Source organism: Rhinichthys klamathensis, unplaced genomic scaffold, assembly GCF_029890125.1.
Source record: "Rhinichthys klamathensis goyatoka isolate OS25496 unplaced genomic scaffold, OSU_Roscu_1.1 h1tg000065l_1, whole genome shotgun sequence".
In the NCBI taxonomy this organism is placed as follows: domain Eukaryota; kingdom Metazoa; phylum Chordata; class Actinopteri; order Cypriniformes; family Leuciscidae; genus Rhinichthys; species Rhinichthys klamathensis.
This window is the reverse complement of record NW_026606608.1, coordinates 142,114-163,785: the sequence shown is the minus strand read 5'-3', so window position 1 is coordinate 163,785 and position 21,672 is coordinate 142,114. Positions and strand designations below refer to the sequence as shown.

The 21,672-nt window shown below is 37.0% G+C and overlaps 1 protein-coding gene across 2 annotated transcripts in view; it reads right to left on the bottom strand.

Annotated features, from left to right (window-relative positions):
• cyth3b (cytohesin 3b) overlaps positions 1–21,672 on the bottom strand; it is a 51,631-nt gene that overhangs the window by 7,360 nt on the left and 22,599 nt on the right. For both annotated transcript variants that reach the window (XM_056249956.1, XM_056249955.1), the window contains exons 2-9: positions 17,792–17,874; positions 17,390–17,454; positions 15,109–15,175; positions 14,768–14,886; positions 14,430–14,510; positions 13,442–13,554; positions 10,805–10,953; positions 10,288–10,399 (exon numbers count right to left, since the gene is read on the bottom strand). In XM_056249956.1, the coding sequence (XP_056105931.1) occupies positions 10,288–10,399; positions 10,805–10,953; positions 13,442–13,554; positions 14,430–14,510; positions 14,768–14,886; positions 15,109–15,175; positions 17,390–17,454; positions 17,792–17,874 (789 nt within the window). The remainder of the gene's footprint in view (positions 1–10,287; positions 10,400–10,804; positions 10,954–13,441; positions 13,555–14,429; positions 14,511–14,767; positions 14,887–15,108; positions 15,176–17,389; positions 17,455–17,791; positions 17,875–21,672) is intronic.

Sequence of the window (21,672 nt, the reverse complement as noted above, 5' to 3'; positions counted from 1 at the left end):
AATCTTACAATTACAATATTAATAATTACCATTGCACTGAATTGCCTTGCACTACATATTTAAAATCTTAAATCTAAGACTATAACGTTACTGACTATACTGATCTCTTTATACAGCAAACGCGGTCGTTCTCGCTTGGCATTGGCAAGCAGTTGCCGCACAGACACCTCGTTATTCTCTTGATTTAAGCCTACGGTGCGCTCGGGTTCAAACTGAAAAGGCTCAGTGAACGGCAGACGTGTTCATCTCACTACTGTCAAAACTTAGCTAGCTAGCCGGTACGTTGGAAAAACAATATATGAAGCGGCTACAGCGGCTAGGCTCAACCGACTACAACCTTTACACGTCACTACCCAGAATGCATTGAGACGTAAATAACTATGGCGGCCTACGAGTGAACGGATTTTCGTCTTTTTTTAATAAAATCAAAAACATTTGGAGTGTTTTTGTATCACCTTTTTATAGCTGACGCCCACGTTAATCTTATAAGGCCAACATGCCACACTAGTCGGGGTTCACTTTAAGCCCTCGGTTTTCTTGTGTTCGGTTTTAGGCCTTGTCCACACGGACACAGGTATTTTTATAACCGTAGTTTTTCCTACAGCGTTTAAAAAAAAAATCCCGTCCACACATGCTCGGTCTCCGTCTACATGAAAACGCAAAAACACGCTATCAAGCGCGATCAAGAGCATGCCATGCCAGCAGGCGGCGATATAAACCTTAACCCTAAAGCCACGTTGGCCAATCAGAAGCGCAAATCTCATGTCAAACACAGCTGATAACGGCGCACACTCTGACGTCGCAAGGCAAAACCCCCGGTTTCACTGTCTACACGACAACACTGTAACCGGCGTTTCTGAAAATCCTCACCCTGGCAGGGGTTTTCAAAAATGTTCGGCTTCAGTGCGTTTTCGTGTGGACGAACGGCCGTACCGCGTAAAAAAGTCACGGACAGGGCCTTAATGTTGTTGGTGTTTGTGTAGTTCTCTCGCAATCTGCATAACAAATATCGTGTTTCCTTGTTCATTCTGTGTCACGCAATTCTTAATTGGATTCGCTACAACAACGTCTCCTTTGCCCCGCCCTCAAATTTTTCAGGGTAAGTTTATATATGAAATATTAGTTATGTATATAGGCACATTAAATTCGTGGCTACAAAAAAGCTGCATTTCACCTCTGTTCTGGCTTGTTAACTAACTATAATCTATTTTTTTTACTAAACCTGGTACTGTGTACTTTTAATATTAGAGGCTCTACGACAAATTGTTCCTAATTTGTAAGTAATTTCGATAAAAAAAAAAAAGTTGGCTAAATTAATAGAACGTGAATGCAATGAATGAATTGTTCTGGTGAACAGAAATTGTAATTAATAAACTTTACATAACATTTTAAACATATTAGTTTTTCCTTGGAATATCTACCCTGCCACGCTTTTGTGGGTTATACAAAATAATAACATAAATTCAATCTAAACTTAGCTTTTTTTTATTATTAAAATGGTGTTTTTAAAATGAACACTTTCTGTTCAGGGTAACCACATGATTCAAAACTATGGTGATGCTTATACTGGCCTCATTAAACTTTGTCATGGTAAAAATGTAAAAGGTTAAAAGTTATTACAGATTTTGTTTAGCGAACACTAATGTATTCAGTGATTTTGGCCATGCCACTTTGAACATGAGAAAATATGAATATTTGGAAGTTCAGCAGTAAACTTTTTTAATAAAATGAAATTGAACAAACAAACACACTAACAAATAAATAAATACTTGTTCTCAAATAAGTGCATATTTCTTTAATCTGATTTTCATTTCTGGAGTCATTTCCCAGTGTACATTTCCACAGATCCAACTCAGGGATAGTTTTAGTGAGGAAAAGCATAATTATTTGAGTGTAAAAAGCTTCCCACCGCGTACAGCTGAGAGAAACACATAAAGATTGTGTGGGGATAAATGTGTTTCCTGTTATTATTAGACAGTATATAGGTCTACCGGGACATTACATAGAAAACAAGGAACTTGTGTGTCCAGAGCCAATACGACAAATACAACCATGTGCACTAAACTGGTTTTAATGTTGATAATCGTTATTTTACATAGGCGAAGAAGAAGCAGGAACAAGCAATGCATTTGGTTCAGGAGATTAACTCTTTCAGAAGATGTCATAGCGCCACCTACCGTATAACAGTGAAAACACAGAAATTTCCATCAATGGCGGGGAAAGAGTGAACAGGTTTACTAATATTATAGCTATTTTGGGTTAGTGATCTACTTATTTTATTATTATTTCTTACTTTATAGTAGCTAGCAGCATAAATAATTGCTACAAATTGCACTTGCAACGCCAAGGTTATGGGTTCGATTCCCTGGGAAACCAAGAACTGATAAAAATGTAAAATGTGTACCTTGAAATGCAATGTAAGTCGCTTTGGATAAAAGCGTCTGCCAGATGCATATATGTAAATGTATGCACTTGTTTTTAAGTCGAACTGCCTTCCGGTATAGTACACTGACCTCTGACCTCTGACCCCAGAATCAGCCTAACAATACGCCTACAGACCGGAAGTAGGAAGGCCTTGGGCGACAGTCAGGAGAGGATCGAATGAAGGTTAGAGGAGGTGAAAAGAGGGAACGATGGGATAGATCTGTCCTGGTTATGTCACGTACCTCCTGTAGAGAACGCCAGGGCAAGGGTCAAAGGGTGTCAGGAAAACAAGAAGCAACGCTCAACATCAACACATACTAATACACAGAAATGACACAGATAATGTTAGGAGACGGGACATTAGAAAGACAAAGCATCAGTTGACGCTTGACAAACAAATAAAAAAGGCACATACATATGAAACACAGCAGCTCTGTGTAGACATCCCTGCAGGGCTTCATTTGTGGATCAGATCCGGCACTTCCGGGATTTCGCTCCCATGCAAAGCCAGACATTTGACTATCGGCATAAAGTCTGGTTCACACCGCAGCTTATTCAATAACTACAGACTTAGGAGACAGGAAGAAACCATCTGAACGAGAGGTCCAGAGACCTATCTGAAATAGATTATAGCACAGTAATAAAAAGATGTTTTCAAAATAATGGTGCAGCGCGTCTGCAAAGGGTTTTACAGAAAAATTAAGTAGCCTTTCTGCCTGTTCAAAAAGTACAGACATGACTCAGAAACAAAGCTAAACACAGTTCTGCTAGTCTAGTTTGCGCTCTGCAAATTGCAAAACTTGATACTTTTTACACTAAGTGCAAATATCCCGCCTTGTTGGCAGAGGCTATGTACACTAACGTCTGATTGGGACAGACACAATTAGGGAATTAAAGTTATTGTCAACAGTTGCAATAGTGAAAAAGCGTGTGGCAGAAAGTTTTCCCGTAAATCGACACGAGTTCGAATCCTCCGTTTGCCGAACTCACTCTACATCCTTTCCCCATCTCATATCAGATCGGAAAGTCAAGTCAAGTCATCTTCATTTATATAGCGCTTTTAAAGTAACAACAGGTAGTTTTTTGCTCTCGGGCTCCCCCTACAGTTGGGAAACAGTATTGTCCTCTACTACTGTCGTAAACTGTCATCCTACATGCACGTGCAATTGTTGACAACCATGATAGCCCTGAACACTGTAGGAGGAGTCACATGCAGGTGTTCCCGCGTGTGTGAAATGTCTTCATCCCAGGTACAGTGGCATATATTTCAGCATGTCATATGAATATAAGTTCATGTGTTTTATTTTTTTTATAACGACAAATGATCGCGTTTACAAGCCAGCGTCATTATAGTAGCCTAGTCTATTGGTTACCGTTTTACTGAATCTATATGATACTTCAATGCAATGTTTGAGTGGTTGATAATAACCATATATCGTCAATATTATAATATCAAGCTACCATAAATGAATCTGCAAATTTTAAAAATTGATTTGCATTATAGCTTGAGGCAAGACAAATAAACAAATAAACACAGACATGTTAGGTATCCTAAAATATGATTTTATTAATAATCTTCCTCCTTTCTTTGTACATGTTGAGTAGACTACACTTTTTAGGTCAAACATTTGCTATTGGCATTTCATCGATTGCAAAGTTCAAATCAGAACGAGAATACTAGCGATAGCTAACCATCAAAAACTAGAATATCGTTTACTAGCTACCAGATTGATAATTCGCTACTACTCTAGCGAATTAGAGAGGTTAGAGAGAGGCATTCTTTTTTCGATGGGGGGTTCGATGCTCCCTGCACACGCAAGGTCTCTCGCTCGCTTTCTCTCTCTGCCGTCCGCGCGCGTTGGAGCACAGTCTCTGTCTCGCGTGCGCGCTCGCTCTAGATTCCGGGAGATTTGAACTAATTTGCGGTATAACTGGTCGATCACGAGTGGCTCAACAGGTAGAGATCTATAGATAAACTCATCTTTCAGGCATTTGACCGACCGGGTTGACAATTTAGCGTGAGAAACCAGGGGTGTGGCGTGTGAGCGTGTGAAACCAATTAAATGCGGGTGTCTCACGGCCAATGCGTGAGAGTTGGCAGCTCTGCAATGTTGATCCTCGTTCTGCCTTTAACGCGATCACTTTCTCTTTTTGCTTTGCTCCGATAAAACCTTTGCTTCCTTGTTTTTCTGTGCTGCTTCGGCCATGACTATAACATTTGGCTCGCAAGTCCGATTTTAAGGAAGTGGGGGTGGTGGTGGAAGTGACGTATATGCCGTAAACCAGTCGAATTTTGTAGTTCTCTTTGTTCGCCGGTTACTACCCGAAACCCGAAGTTTAAAAGTACGATTAAAAACGCTACAGACCCCGTCAGGCTATGGCAGACGTGTCATTCAACCTATTGTAAGTCGATGTACCATCACAAGAGACTTGGAAATATATTATGAAGGCTGAAAAGTTACCTGTTGTTACTTTAACAATGTAGATTGTTTCAAATCAGCTTTACAGTGATAAACATACAATTTACGGTAACAGAGATTGTTTTGGCTTTATAGCGATTTTTGAATAATGTTAAGGCATTTGTTTTCTGGACTGGACTGGACTTTGACGCTATTTTCTTCTGGAAACAAACTTTCGTGCATTATTTTCCTGTTATCTCTGTAAAGCTGCTTTGAAACACTGTAAAAAGCGCTATATAAATAAATGAAGGTGACTTGACTTTTTGCATATAAAATACTGCTATTTTTACATAATGTAAATAGAATCTATTGCTATTTTTACTTAGTGTAAACAAAGACTATAGATATAGAAAGATGGTTCACTCCTATTACTCATGAATTGGAGAAACTGCAATGCGCAATAATGCAGAATAAGTCCCGCCTTCTAAAGTGAATGAGCCAATCGCTGATTGGAAAAATTATTATGTCACTGCATCTCCCGTGAGAAACCCCGTTCCCATAGAAACCTGAGACTCGCTCTTATGACTGCACATGCGCATTGACTCGTCTAGCCTGAAAAATACGTATAAAAAGCATAAATAGGGACAGTTCATGTCAGATTTTGTTGCTGATTGCATTTAATTGTGAGTTCGGCAAGCAATTTTTGAGATTTCAGGATTCCCCCATTCAAATGTCTGAAACAGCTGGAAATATGGACGCCGAGTGAACAGACTTTCCTTGAAAGGGACTTTGGTGAAAATAGCCACTGCCATTGCAAAATCACCCTCTCAAACGATCTTTATCAAACCTCTAAACTCTTTTCAAATCTTTTAAAGATCTGACGCAAGTAACCTGGCAAAAATGGCAAAATACAGCAATTCTTTTTCCCCCTCAGAAACACTCGTACTGCATAAACACAACTCTGTACCCAGACGGACTGAAACAAGCTTAATGTCATCCCATCAGATTAGAGCTCGCCAGATTCTCTTTACATCAGATTACCAAGTGAAATGGCTCGTAAACAGTGTTTCAGTGGTTTACATGCTGCTTGCTTAAAGTTACAACCGGGCGTAACACACTTTTCCCTTAATTCCCTTAAATCCGTCAAGAGCCTCAGGATGTACAAATTAAAGTCCGTGAGAGCTGACATTTAAAAAGTAAATTGACTTGTTACAGATTTCATGTACATGTACAGCATCCAGCTTCATCTGACACTTGCACACTTTCACTATAGTAACTCTATTGCTGCATCTCACTTCGCCCACTTATACTACGCCCTAAAAGTATTTACTCTTCTTGTGAATAAAAAGTGCATACTTTTGAGCGTGTAGCAGAAGAGTAGACAAGCTTTGGGACAAACTATCACGTCCTACAATTGCGTCTTTCATGACGAGACTCTCCTCATATTAATGCATAATGATGTATTTAAAAGTTAATGGCCAAACCGATCTTTAAAAAAGTCCACATTGTTATTGCAGATGAAATATAACACGAATAACATTAAATAAATATATATTTTTTATCAGGTTAAACTTTCTAAACCTCTCACTGTCGGTCGCATTATCCGACATGTTTTGTAGTTTTTAACACTTTTTTTTTTACTCGTGTTTGTAGTTCCTCCTCCAAAGCGCAATGGATTGTGGGTAATATTAGCTGTTATAGTGAGCACGGATCCACACTTGGAAAATCCACCGGGAATAGTAGACATCCGGGGACTTCTGGCACGCTCTTTACAACATACTATGCTTTGGGACACACTTATTCTAATATCACACACTGTTAAGGATGGATAGTGTGGTCATTGAGACGCAGGGTATTTGTCAGGCGGTAACACACTTTTTCCTTAATTCTGCAGATCCACCAAGAGCCTCACAATGTACAAATTAAAGTCTGTGAGAGCTGACATTTAAAAAATAAATTGACTTGTTACAGACTTCATGTACAGCATCCAGCTTCATCTGAGACTTGCACACTTTCACTATAGTGACTCTATGTATCCCTAAGAGACGAGGCACGTCTGCTGAAGGAAAGAAAGAGTAAGAGTATAAGAGTATATGAGTAAGAGTAAGAGTACAAGAGTAAGAGTACAAGAGTAAGAGTATAAGAGTAAGAGAGAAAGAGAGTAAGAGTATAAGAGTAAGAGAGTAAGAGTAAGAGTAAAAATAAGAGTAAGAGTATGAGTAAGAGAGTAAGAGTATAAGAGTAAGAGAGTAAGAGATTACGAGAGTAAGAGTATAAGAGAGTAAGAGTATAAGAGTAAGAGTATAAGAGTAAGAGTAAGAGTAAGAGAGTAAGAGAGTAAGAGTACAAGAGTAAGAGTACAAGAGAAAGAGTAAGAGTATAAGAGTAAGAGTAAGAGAGTAAGAGTTCAAGAGTAAGAGTAAGAGTAAGAGTAAGAGTAAGAGTAAGAGTAAGAGAGTAAGAGTACAAGAGTAAGAGTATAAGAGTAAGAGTATAAGAGTAAGAGTAAGAGAGTAAGAGTATAAGAGTAAGAGAGTAAGAGAGTAAGAGAGTAAGAGTAAGAGAGTAAGAGTAAAAATAAGAGTAAGAGTAAGAGTAAGAGAGAAAGAGAGTAAGAGTATAAGAGTAAGAGAGTAAGAGTAAGAGTAAAAATAAGAGTAAGAGTATGAGTAAGAGAGTAAGAGTATAAGAGTAAGAGAGTAAGAGAGTAAGAGAGTAAGAGAATAAGAGAGTAAGAGTAAGAGTATAAGAGTAAGAGTGTAAGAGTAAGAGAGTAATAGAGTAAGAGAGTAAGAGAGTAAGAGAATAAGAGTATAAGAGTAAGAGTATAAGAGTATAAGAGTATAAGAGTAAGAGAGTAAGAGAGTAAGAGAGTAAGAGTAAGAGTAAAAATAAGAGTAAGAGTATGAGTAAGAGAGTAAGAGTATAAGAGTATAAGAGTAAGAGAGTAAGAGTATAAGAGTAAGAGAGTAAGAGAGTAAGAGAGTAAGAGATTAAGAGAGTAAGAGTAAGAGAGTAAGAGAGTAAGAGAATAAGAGTACAAGAGTAAGAGTATGAGAGTAAGAGAGTAAGAGAGTAAGAGAGTAAGAGAGTAAGAGTGTAAGAGTGTAAGAGTAAGAGTATAAGAGTAAGAGAGTAAGAGTAAGAGTAAGAGAGTAAGAGTATAAGAGTATAAGAGTATAAGAGAGTAAGAGAGTAAGAGTATAAGAGTAAGAGAGTAAGAGTAAGAGTAAGAGAGTAAGAGTATAAGAGTATAAGAGTATAAGAGAGTAAGAGTATAAGAGTAAGAGAGTAAGAGTAAGAGTAAGAGAGTAAGAGTATAAGAGAGTAAGAGTATGAGAGTAAGAGAGTAAGAGTAAGAGAGTAAGAGAGTAAGAGTGTAAGAGTGTAAGAGTAAGAGTATAAGAGTAAGAGAGTAAGAGTAAGAGTAAGAGAGTAAGAGTATAAGAGTATAAGAGTATAAGAGTATAAGAGTATAAGAGTAAGAGAGTAAGAGAGTAAGAGAGTAAAAGAGTAAGAGAGTAAGAGTATAAGAGTATAAGAGAGTAAGAGAGTAAGAGTACAAGAGTGAGAGTATAAGAGAGTAAAAGAGTAAGAGTATAAGAGTAAGAGAGTAAGAGTAAGAGTAAGAGAGTAAGAGTATAAGAGTATAAGAGTATAAGAGTATAAGAGAGTAAGAGTAAGAGAGTAAGAGAGTAAGAGAGTAAAAGAGTAAGAGAGTAAGAGAGTAAGAGAGTAAGAGTATAAGAGTATAAGAGTATAAGAGTATAAGAGAGTAAGAGTAAGAGAGTAAGAGAGTAAGAGAGTAAAAGAGTAAGAGAGTAAGAGTATAAGAGTATAAGAGAGTAAGAGAGTAAGAGTAAGAGAGTAAGAGAGTAAGAGAATAAGAGTATAAGAGAGTAAGAGAGTAAGAGTAAGAGAGTAAGAGAGTAAGAGAATAAGAGTATAAGAGTAAGAGAGTAAGAGTAAGAGTAAGAGAGTAAGAGTATAAGAGTAAGAGAGTAAGAGTACAAGAGTGAGAGTATAAGAGTAAGAGAGTAAGAGAGTAAGAGTATAAGAGTGAGAGTATAAGAGTAAGAGAGTAAGAGAGTAAGAGTATAAGAGTATAAGAGAGTAAGAGTAAGAGAGTAAGAGTATAAGAGTAAGAGAGTAAGAGTACAAGAGTGAGAGTATAAGAGTAAGAGAGTAAGAGTATAAGAGTGAGAGTATAAGAGTAAGAGAGTAAGAGAGTAAGAGTATAAGAGTATAAGAGAGTAAGAGAGTAAGAGTATAAGAGAGTAAGAGTATAAGAGTATAAGAGTAAGAGAGTAAGAGAGTAAGAGAGTAAGAGTACAAGAGTGAGAGTATAAGAGTAAGAGAGTAAGAGTATAAGAGTATAAGAGAGTAAGAGAGTAAGAGTATAAGAGAGTAAGAGAGTAAGAGAGTAAGAGTATAAGAGTATAAGAGAGTAAGAGAGTAAGAGTAAGAGAGTAAGAGAGTAAGAGTATAAGAGTATAAGAGAGTAAGAGAGTAAGAGTATAAGAGAGTAAGAGAGTAAGAGTAAGAGAGTAAGAGTACAAGAGTGAGAGTATAAGAGTAAGAGAGTAAGAGAGTAAGAGTATAAGAGTATAAGAGAGTAAGAGAGTAAGAGTATAAGAGTATAAGAGAGTAAGAGAGTAAGAGAGTAAGAGTATAAGAGTATAAGAGAGTAAGAGAGTAAGAGTAAGAGAGTAAGAGAGTAAGAGAATAAGAGTACAAGAGTAAGAGTATGAGAGTAAGAGAGTAAGAGTAAGAGAGTAAGAGAGTAAGAGTGTAAGAGTGTAAGAGTAAGAGTATAAGAGTAAGAGAGTAAGAGTAAGAGTAAGAGAGTAAGAGTATAAGAGTAAGAGAGTAAGAGTACAAGAGTGAGAGTATAAGAGTAAGAGAGTAAGAGAGTAAGAGAGTAAGAGTATAAGAGTATAAGAGAGTAAGAGAGTAAGAGTACAAGAGTGAGAGTATAAGAGTAAGAGAGTAAGAGTACAAGAGTGAGAGTATAAGAGTAAGAGAGTAAGAGTACAAGAGTGAGAGTATAAGAGTAAGAGAGTAAGAGAGTAAGAGAGTAAGAGTATAAGAGTATAAGAGAGTAAGAGAGTAAGAGTACAAGAGTGAGAGTATAAGAGTAAGAGAGTAAGAGAGTAAGAGAGTAAGAGAGTAAAAGAGTAAGAGAGTAAGAGTACAAGAGTGAGAGTATAAGAGTAAGAGAGTAAGAGAGTAAAAGAGTAAGAGAGTAAGAGTATAAGAGTATAAGAGAGTAAGAGAGTAAGAGAGTAAAAGAGTAAGAGAGTAAGAGTAAGATTAAGAGAGTAAGAGTAAGATTAAGAGAGTAAGAGTAAGAGTAAGAGTAAGAGTAAGAGTAAGAGTAAGAGTAAGAGTTAGAGTATAAGAGTAAGAGTAAGAGTAAGAGTAAGAGTAAGAGTAAGAGTAAGAGTAAGAGTCTGATTCTGACCTAACTTCAGGAGCCAGCCTTCTCGGTCCGGGTTGAAGAACGTGTGTGTGAGGTCGTTGCCGTCGTCCTCTGGGATTTTGAAGGGTTCGCTCTTGATGCTCTCGTACAGGTTCTGCAGAGACATTAGTCTGTTAATGTATGCAGATTCAGAACATTTACACGCATGCCTCTGTAAAATATTTTAAACAGTCCTATATGGCTGCAACTGCATTAATCATGACTGGCTCAGAGATTTAAAGTCATTCATATGGAAACTGACCCAAATGAGACAGGAGAGTAAATATAGTTAGTGTTAGCTGACTCGACTGAACCGGTTAAAGGATTAGTTCACTTCAGAATTAAAATTTCCTGATAATTTAATAATTAAGATTTTTGAGGAAAACGTTCCAGGATTTTTCTCCAGTGCAGCTTCAAAGTCTCGAACACGATCCAGCCGAGGAATAAGAGTCTGATCTAGACAAACCATTCGCCATTTTCTTATAAAAATAAACATTTATCCACTTTTGAGCAGGATTACCCTGAGCAGGTCCTCCGGCAGGTCTCCGCCCTCATTAATGCCCCTGTTCATGGAGATGAAGCGCTCTACGGCCGGTTTGTCCCTGACGTTGGGGTTGTGAAGGCTGGTGTTCAGCATGATGATGGCGAAGGACAGGACGTAACATGTGTCTGCAACATAAACAGACAAATAATTCAATAACCACACACACACAACACACACACATAAGCCAATGCACAGTAAAAAGCCTTGTAAGCATTTTCTGTACAGTAACTGGCATTGAAAAAGATGTGTATATTTTGATCAATATAATGCATACTGAATAGAAGTATTCATTTCTTTTTCTTTTCTTTTTTAAATCTTACTCACCCCAAACTTTTGAATGATAGTGTATCACGATTTGCACAGAAATCTGAAGTAGCACAACTGTTTTCAACACTAATAATAATCATAAATGTTTCTTGAGCATCAAATCATCATATCAGAGTGATTTCTGAAGGATCATGTGACACTGAAGACTGGAGTAATGATGCTGAAACTCAGCTTTGATCACAGGAATAAATTATATATTTACATAGAAAACAGCTGTTTAAATTGTAATAATATTTCACTGTTTTTACTGTATTTCTGATCAAATAAAAGCTTTGGTGAGCAGAAGAGACTTCTTTCAAAAACATTATTCCAAACTTTTGACTGCTAGTATAATTTATATCCACATAGGGAAGCTTTGTTTTGATTTAAGGGCTCGTCACAGAGAAAATTGGCATAAATAAACCTTCAAATAGAAAAAGGCCTATTGTTTCTGCCAGACTGAGCTGTTTTCTTTCCGTTTACTCTGTAAACACATCATGACGTGAGCTCGCGACTCGTTTCATTACCATAAACAATCAAAGAAATGTTCAGTAACAACTTATTTTAAGGTGACGAAGTTACACGTTACTGCATGAACTTATTATAGTAATAACAGTACATTATGCATAATTACAAGTAAACTAACCAAAACCAAACCCCGACATCACATGCAGGTGTTGGAGAAATAACTTCTGCTATTGAATCGATTCGAGATCACAATTAATGTAATATTAGGTAACGCTTTAGATTACAGCCCGGAAAGTACTGCGTAATTAAAGCGATTTTACAACTTAACCTTCGGTAATTATAGTGTACCTATAACGTACTTACAATATAAGTATAAGGGAACAATATTTTAAGTTTGGGGAATAAAGGGGTAACAACCAGGAGAATTTAAAAAAACGATTTATACTGAAAGTATTATAGAACTAAGGGGAACTTATTCTACTATTATGATATAACAATCTTACATTTGGGAGCAATTTAGCGAGAACATACACTGCGTAACTTTTTGAAATAATGGTGAACCAGTACATACTGTATAGGCTTTATAAAAATTACAGGGTACATATCTATGCATTTATAAAGTAATCTTTTTAACAAAAGTGCACTGAAAACGAAAACAATTGCAACTTTTGCTTAAATATTGGGGAAAGATACTCTTGTTTCATGTAGTGGTGCTTGTTACCCTCTTGTTCCATGTAGTTACAGGGTAAGTACAATAAAAATGCATACACACATTCTTATATCACTGACTCGGAAACCTTTATTTATTATACAAGCACCACTTACCCTGTAACCAGATATATTTCCCAGTATTTAAAATTGCAATAGTCTTAGTTGTTCTTGCCTTGAAACATGTAAGCCCAAACTTAAACATCTGCACTTTTGCTATAAAAAACAACAACAACAACTATACAGTATGTATTGGTTCACAATTATTACAAAAAGGTACGCAGTGTATGTTCTCGCTAAATTGCTCCCAAATGTAAGATTGTTGTTTCATAATAGTAGAATAAGTACCCCTTACTTCTATAATACTTACAGTATAAATATATTTTTTAATTCTACTGGTTGTTACCCCTTTATTCCCCAAACTTTACATTTTGTTCCCTTATACTTACATGCAAGTACTTTATAGGTACACTATAATTACAGAAAGTTACACAGTAAATTCCTCATAATTACACAGTACTTCCCGGGCTGTAATCTAAAGCGTTACCTAATATTATTATAGTTGGTTTGCATAAGCAACAGAAAGCCATTAGCATACGTTAGCATGCTCCAGTAACGAATTGAGGAGGACTACTTTACTGTTTTTGTTTTGTTATTTGTTATGTTAGATTGTTTTTTGAGCATGATCTGTTTAAGTCTATGTAATTCATAAGTCTAAGAAGTAATTCAGGGGACCTGTTACCACAACTTAAATAAATTAAAGTTAAGAAATTCGAATTTATTGTTTTAATCAAACCTTTTAAGTTGCAAACATAATTTTTGAGTTTTTGAGTTGAGTATTTAGATTTCTGTTGACATAATAATGTTGATCATTACATCAACTTAATATCGTCTGTAATCGATGCTTTTGGGAAACGCGCCCCTGAAAGAGAAAACTTTATGCTAATGTCCTTGCAGCAATGCTGAGAATGCAACAAGGATGCACATAAACAATTTTGCAAGATGCATTTCGATTGGGTGTGTTTTGGGCCTAAACTGATGTTTTTTTTTACCAACATCTCTCTGAAACGGAGCAGGACAGAAGCGAGGTCTGCATTAGTATGGACACTGGCTGTTTTGCTCATGTCTGACCTGTGGACTGAAAGACTCCCGGGTTGCACTGGCAGTACCGGGACGCAAACGCCTCCATCATTCGGTCAATCTTCTGTGCCTCGCCAGGGAGTCTGAAACTCCAGAGGAACTGCCTGTGTGGAGACAGCAAAGCCCTCAGAAAAACAGCCACGACTCAACAAGTACAGTACACCCTCGGTTTGGGCAAACTTAAATTCAATCAAATCAACTTTTATGAGTATTTAGAACTTTCTTTTTCTTTTGAGTTCACAAAACTGACACATTTGAAGTAATATGAATTGTTGAGTTTTGAGTTTGAGAGAATTTGGGTTTTATGAACCTGTTTCTTTTAATTTAGACAAACTTAAATTTTGACTAAAACTGGGCTGGAATTTCTGTTTCCCAGCATGCTTCGAGTGTCATGGCAAACCATGACACTCGAACGGGAGAGTAAATGCTAAAATGATTTTTTCTGATTCTGAATCAGAATTAATTGGTTTGAGAAAATGTATGTTGTTTTATACTGTTGTACTCATTCACCAATTGCTCTTCTAATGCTATCAAAGCATTGTGTTGCCAATTAGCAAGTTAGCATTTACTGAATTATTTGGCTAGTTGTTAAAGCTAGCCAAATTTACACTACTAAAATATTTGAGTTGAGATTACATGATCATTTTATGTTAAATGTATGAATTAGTTTACTCAATTTTTTTAAGTTAAGAGCAATTTAAATGTTAAGTTTGAATTTCTTAACTTAAAAAAATTGATGTAACAGATTTGCCAACTTATTAAAAACTTATATTAAAAATAGTTAATTGTCATGAAAATAATTTCACACTGCAAAATAAATAAATATTAATGGTCAAGTTTGACAAGTTTAACGTGATTTACCTTCATACTATAAAAAAGGGGAATTTTTGAGCAAAATAGAAACCAGTTCATTATGATATAATAATTCTAAGCCAAATAGTGTAGAAACGAGGCATTCCTGCAGAGAAGCTGTTCCCACCTCAGAGCCTGAACGAGGTTGAGGTCGGCAAACTCATGGAGCTCGACAAAAGCCTGGAGCACTTTGATGTTGAAATCATCCCTACGAGAAAACAACAACCACACACAGAAGAAACGGTTACTTCCTGCAAGGAAAGGTCAATTGTTTGTCATTAAAAAGTAGATTTTTAAGATCGTTTGTGATGTTCAGCAGCCTTCGACTCTTGTATCTTTAGCTATGCTTCATGAAATCCTTTTGTTTTGACAAGTCTCATCCCAAGAGGTGGTCCGTTCACTGCTCCTGTTTTACTCACTAAACCCAGACAAGTAAGAGACTGAAGGAATGAAGCGAAGGTTTACCGTTCGCCCAGGTAATCCCCAATGACGGTTTTGTTCAAGCCTTCTCCTTTATAGAGGAACTGAGCGATGTCTTCAGGCGTCTGCTGCAGGAGGTCGTTCTCCAGAAGAAACTGGATCCCCTGCGAGAAAGTTGATTTAAAAAAGGATTTTAGGATCAACCCAGGAAATATAAATGCCAGGAAAAGTATGTGGAAAATTTCCAAATGTAATACACTATGTCAGGGAAAATGTCACAATGTTGATCACTCAGTGATAGCCTACTATAAAGAAAAGGCTTTAAAAGTATTAAAACATTTAGGAACGAATGAAAATATATAAAATCTGACAATACAATAACTTACTTTTTTGGGGTCCATGTTGAATTTCTTTCTTCCCATTGCAATTTGTTTGTTTCTCTGTGTTGTTTTGCTGCAAATGGAAGTAACAAAGATCTTAACAAAGATCCCCTAATAAGACTGAAGGCGGACAAAGAACCTCTTGAGTGATTGGCCTGCGCATACAATGTGCCAAACAACACTTTCATAACTATCAAACAGTCCTGATTACAGGCACAAGTCCTGTAGATTTAAGAGCCTTATCAAAGTCCATTTGAGGCACGTCGTTTCACTGACAACAACTGTCCCATAAATGTTGTTTCTTATGATCAAATAACATTAAAAAAAAGTGTATTTTTCAGGCTGGACCAGCCAATGCGCATGTGCGTCTCAGAACTACTTCCATTCCATACATATATATATATAATGCATTTATCATTCTGATTCAACTATTAATTATAATGCTAATCAGATTGCTAATGCTAGTGACAGATTCATTAAACAATCTGCTTAAACGTTATGATCAGGCTGAAATGATCATTGATATTGTTAAAAACAAACTGCATCGTATGTAACAGAGCAGGTGCAGGTGCTACACAACATCAGTTTACCAGCTACCATTTCTTCTCTCATTAGTTCACACAAATCATTGTAAGAAAGAAGTAAAGGAATTAGTTTGTAAGAATATTAAGTGCAATTCTAGAGGAATTCTTAGGGATTTCTTAAATATTTTCTTGAGGAAATTACAGGCTTTGATGTTATCTGTTCGTATGATGGTTCTTACCGAAGACCTGCAAGAACAACTCTACTTTTGATTTATTTATGTTTGATTTATTAATTATTTTATTGTATTTTATCATTTTTACGAAGAGTCTTATCAAGAATTTGAATTAGTTTAGTTTTGTCTATATAATAGTTTTGTCTTAAGAACGATCTTGTAACGATCATGTTCTGTTTATGGACTTTTATTTTGTATTTAATTGTTTTCTATAGTGTTCTGTTCATGCTGCCATTTTATCGCTTCTTTTCTGTTTCCTAGGTTACGGATTATGCCCTTGTTTGTTGCCATGGTACTGGTTGCTTTGTGCACCTGTTTCTTGTTCAATTTAGTTTTCTCCTGTTTAGGGGCTGTTTACACGACACCATTTTCAACAGAAAAAGAAAAATGCTTATGCATTTTGCCCATTCATTTACGCAACAACAGCGTTTTAGGGGCCTGAAAATGAAAACTTTCAAAATGCAAGTTTTTGAAAAACACGTGTTAACTTCAAAAACATGAATTTGTGAAAACGGTGACTTCATGCACATGTGTATTACGTGTTCAGTCTATAAGCACGTAGTGTTTCTTTACAAAGTGACAGCGCCAACTACTGGCCTGGCATGAATAATACAGCATGTTTGTTTAGTCGTTTTCATGGATTTGTGTGAACGGGGATCGTTTTAACAACGTTGCCGTCTGTACGTGAACAATGAAAGGAAAAACTTTTCTGTTTTTAGTACGTCATCGTTAAATAAACATACCCTGAGTTCTCCTCACTTTCTGTTTGTGTTGATTCTTCTCTTCTGGATTGGCTTCTAAGCATCAGTTTTTTGTAAATAAATTAAACCACTGTAATTAAGATATTTTACTCCACTCCCTTGTTTTGCACCATGACAGATCTTTAGAAAAGAACGTTCTTAAGAAAAAAATATATACCTTTTTTTTTCCAAAAGAGAAAATAGTTTAAAATAGTAACTTTATTTTTATTTAGTTATTTTTGTGAATATTTTGGTGTTTAGGAATATAGGCTACACCTTCCTATATTATCTACGTTTCTGAACACCCAATATACCTCAATTACATGAACATGGACGTGTGTTTAAATGTATTAATCTGCCTGAAAATTAGTGCAGCTTATTTTCAATAAATAGTCTTTTTGGACACAGAAAGGGCGTTTTGAGTTCTGTTACATTCATCATTTCAATCTCAGATAAACCAGAAAAAATGTATTCCTCATCACATGATTAAACTAAAAACTAAACTAGCACTTTGGGTTATCGAACGTTAGATATTCAACATAGATTTCCTCGCACAGAGTCAATCTATATTCCTGTTTAAAGCTCAATAAAAGACATAAGTGTGTACAGCACACATCTCCTGCAGGTGACCTGTCAACCAGACGACACAGTCTGAATAGAGCGCTTATGAATGTTTAGAAGAGGACAGATCAGTGACGACACTCAGACAAAAGACAGACAGGTGCAAATCTGCATGAGCTTCAGTTGAGCTGCAATGAAAAGGAAACATTTCCCATCTCTCATAACTCACCTCTCGCCCACACACGTGAGCTGCTCGATTTCTGTCATCACTTCAGCGATCTCAAACTTCAAGCGCTGGAAAACAGAGGTTCATATCAAACACACGACTCTACGTGATATTCAAACACTAGAGCCCAAGATCATGCCGTTGACTCCCCGGAAATGTGAAAAGCGTACCTTGAATACAATGTAAGTTGCTTCAGATGAAAATTGCCTATTACAATGTGCTAAAGCTGTTTAACCAACAGAGAAACAAGTACTTTTTATGTTGCATTCAATTAGGAAAAATAGGTTTTGTTCAGATGTTCAGTGTTCAGAATGCAATAGCAGCTCACTATATGTGAAGCAATAGATACATAATACACACACAACTTCAACTATTCTACAACTTTATTTTCGACTGCATTCTCACCTCAATATCATCAAGCAGTTCTTTTTTCCTGCGCCGTATATTGGACAGCTCGTCTCGCTCCTCTAAGGACAGGTCTTCAGGAACTGTAACCAAACACACACACACACACACACACACACACACACACACACACACACACACACACACACACACACACACACACACACACACACACACACACACACACACACACACACACACACATGGGTAAGCATGTTTAGATGAGCATCTTAAATGTTTAAATCAGCAATAATGTGGGTCAAACGCTTCCCTCAGCTTTCAAACTCAATACTGTCTCCAGAGAAGTGAGACATACTGAGAAGTGTTTTTGCCATAAAGTCAGGTCGCCTTTGCTTACATAGTGCTTTATACAATACAGATTGTTTTAAAGCAGACTCACAGTAAAATAATGAATCCATGCAAGCTTTATAATCAAATATGAGACAAACTCAAATTCTCTTAAAAAAGTGTCATTATTCAGCTGAAGTCAGTTCAGTGTTGATTCAGTTCAGTTCAATGAGTGTGTAAAGTTCATCAATTATGAAATTAATTCAATTCAGCTATAAAGCATCCGTTAACTTTACTTGAAAAAAAATCTTGCAAACTTATTGCCTCCGAAAAAAATCTGGTAACGTTATCAATATATTCAAGTTTTCATAACTTATAGTCTGAGTTTTACTAACTTGATATTTCTGAGTAACAGTGTTCTCCCAGAGTGCATTGCAGCATGAATACATTAAGAAATTGCTTTTTGGCTTTTTTTTTATTGGCATTAATATATCACCCACATTTTCTTATCGGACCGATAACGAGAACATTAAAAATGAATGTATATCGGCCGATACCGATATGGTGGCCGATATATCGTGCATCCCTACTGTGAATTCAGACATACTAATTATTTCACATACTGATTTTCACCCCTTCCTTATATATTAGGGAATAAGGCATGTGTGGATGTGGGTTTGCTGGTCTGATAAAGCTGTTGCCCCATACTAGCGCTAGCCAATCAGATTGAAGCTTTCTATTTCAGCAACATCTTGCCATTGAAGTGTTCATAATACATCAGAACGGCCTGTGATGTGCCGTCGAGAGTTGAATACTGCACATCTAGTAAAATGAACATCATGTTTTCAGAGTCTGCACTGATAACTTCTGTATTTTTTCTGTACCGACCGTGTCTCCCTTTTAAATGATTTCACGGGGAATTGGATACTATAAATAAACCATGATAAACAAGTAAACAGGTCTTTCAAACGGAGCTGTGTTCATTGTTAATCTCGTCAAGAAAATTTGCTGATGAATACAGCATGTTGATAAAAGTCTTTTTCGTCAATGATAATGAAGGCAAGAAATGTAAATCATCATGATGACTCATTTTAATTAAACATACTGTGGATGAAAATAAAATGATGTTAAAATTAACAATGCAGGAGACAAATGTAGAAATAATTGATTCAAATAATCAAAGCTGTTTGAGCTGCGATAATTGAACCTCTTTATAAATCAACTCACTCGAACACAAAACTTGTACTGAACTGAACTGAATAATGCCACTATTGTCTTCTGTAGAGTTGCTTTAAAGCTGAATCATATTTGTTTTTGATTTGGCAACATCGGCACTGTTGTTGAACTGAACTGACTCGAGCTGAATAACGACACTATTGTAATTAACAATCTAAGTTACATGAAAGTCAGTACTGTGTAATTTAAAAAAAGGCACAGGGAGACGTAGGCGAATCCAAACACGGAGCAAAGCATGCGAAACAAACACCTCACGCGGACCAGACAATGAACAAGGGAACACTGGGGTATGAATACACAGGATACTAACAAGGAACAGGTGTGGCTAATGAATCGCTATGGAAACTAATAAGAGTAACTATGGAAACTAACTAAACAACAGGTAACAACAGGAAAAGAAAATTCACTTCAAAATAAGAGTCTGTAAACACAAGACAGGGGAAACGAGACAGGAATTGTGACAACATGTAATGCAATATCTTATAAAGTCTCTAAAACACTGACAGTCAATAACAGTGTCTAATGCATGACTGATTCACAGAATAGCTTATAAAAAAGCAGCTTTTGCACACGCTGGTTTTCAGTGTTCTTGTTATATTTTGTTTATTTGGAGATTGAACTGTTACAGTTTGACACATCTTTGTTATTTTGTACTAACAAAATGATATGTCCATTCCAATCCATGTTTAACAAGGAGAAGCGCCCGCACACATAACGGTAGATTTCCTACATTCAATTAGTGGACAATGCAAATACATTCCCATTCCCGAACTAAAATAGCATAGTCTCAACTACATTGAAAGGACATTATTTAGTCAAAAAAACGAAGACTGTGTGAAAGACTCGGGTTCTGCGTGAAGATGTCTGCGATTGATCCAGCATCCAGAAGAAGTAGGTCACTCCTGTATTTGCAGATTTCAGCTCTCCTCCGCTCTCTCTCTCTCTCTCTCTGCCAGATCCATTGCTTGGGAAGAGAAATCCCATCTGCATCCCTCCACTATAAGCTGCTTTCAATTTCATCTCCCATTTTCACTTCCTACTCTGTTGTCAACTGTAAAACCCCTTTAAGGCCAAAAAAACCCAATAGTGAGCATTAGTTCCTATAGCTTTCTGATGGCCTGGGACGTCTATAGATGGGTGACTGCGGCTTCTCGAGGGTTCAAGGAAACAATGAATGTTTTCCATAAAGACAGAAATGATGACACTAACCACGTCCTTGGCTGCACACAATGGTTTCTGGGCTCTCTTTGACACAGAGCATAAAGAGGCATTTATGGAGCGATTCCCCACAGGCAAACCTACGCCTACAGCACAGAAATCCTGCATCATCTGAGAGAATTCCCATGGAGGAATAAAGAGGCGAATGTCTCGGATAGTCGGGCTTTTGGGCTCGGTGTCAAACCCTCGCTGTGTGTTGGTGAGAGCACACGCAGGAAGCACAGGGTCATTTGATATCATCACGGAGGCTCTAATGCATAAAACATGAACTACAAGGGAGGGGAAAAGGAAACTTGTGTGCCCAAAAAATGGCTTTTTTCATTGTGACTGGCGTGTGAAGCGTGTGAGTTTAAATGCCATCATATAGGTCAGTTCAATAGGGTTGGGTATCGTTTCAATTTAACGATTCCGAAAAATAAACTAATGCACGAAATGCAAAACAAACAACTCACGCGTAACATCCACTAAGCACAACACCAGACAACACCATCAAAATGAACAGGTTAAAGATCACATACACAAGGATCTATACCTGTTGTTTATAAATACCATAGAAACACAACTAGCCCAACTAATGTCACATTAAAGTCACATTGAAATGCTCACAAAGGAATCTATAAGGGGAATCAAAATTTTCATTTTATAACAAGTATCCGTTTCCTGACCTCAAGTATTCAATTCCAGAATTGGAATTGATTTTCGATTCCCAACCCTATACTCAGCAAGAGACTCACTACGACCTGGGGCCGGTTTCACAAAGCTATGTTAGACCGGTCTATAGTGTTAGACAAGTCTAAAATTTGCTCATAGACTAGTCTAATGCAAGTTAGACTGTTTCACAAAAATAAAGACTGACTTAAAGGTGCTCTATGTAACTTTTAGTGGCCTCTAGTGGTGATGTTTCAGATAGCAACCAAATTTTACAAGAGCGCTCGTGCTCGAACTCATAGACAATATCGTCTATTACGCAAATATCTCGGCGAATACTTGACGGATTCGGCGAGCACCGAGCTCGTTGGGACCATCTAATCGAGCTGAAAAGAACCATATAAGTTCCATAGTTTTTGGTGGTGTTTTCGCGGAGATATTAGCAGAAAACCATCGGGCGCGCTGCAAAATTGCGGACGCCGGTGACGTCA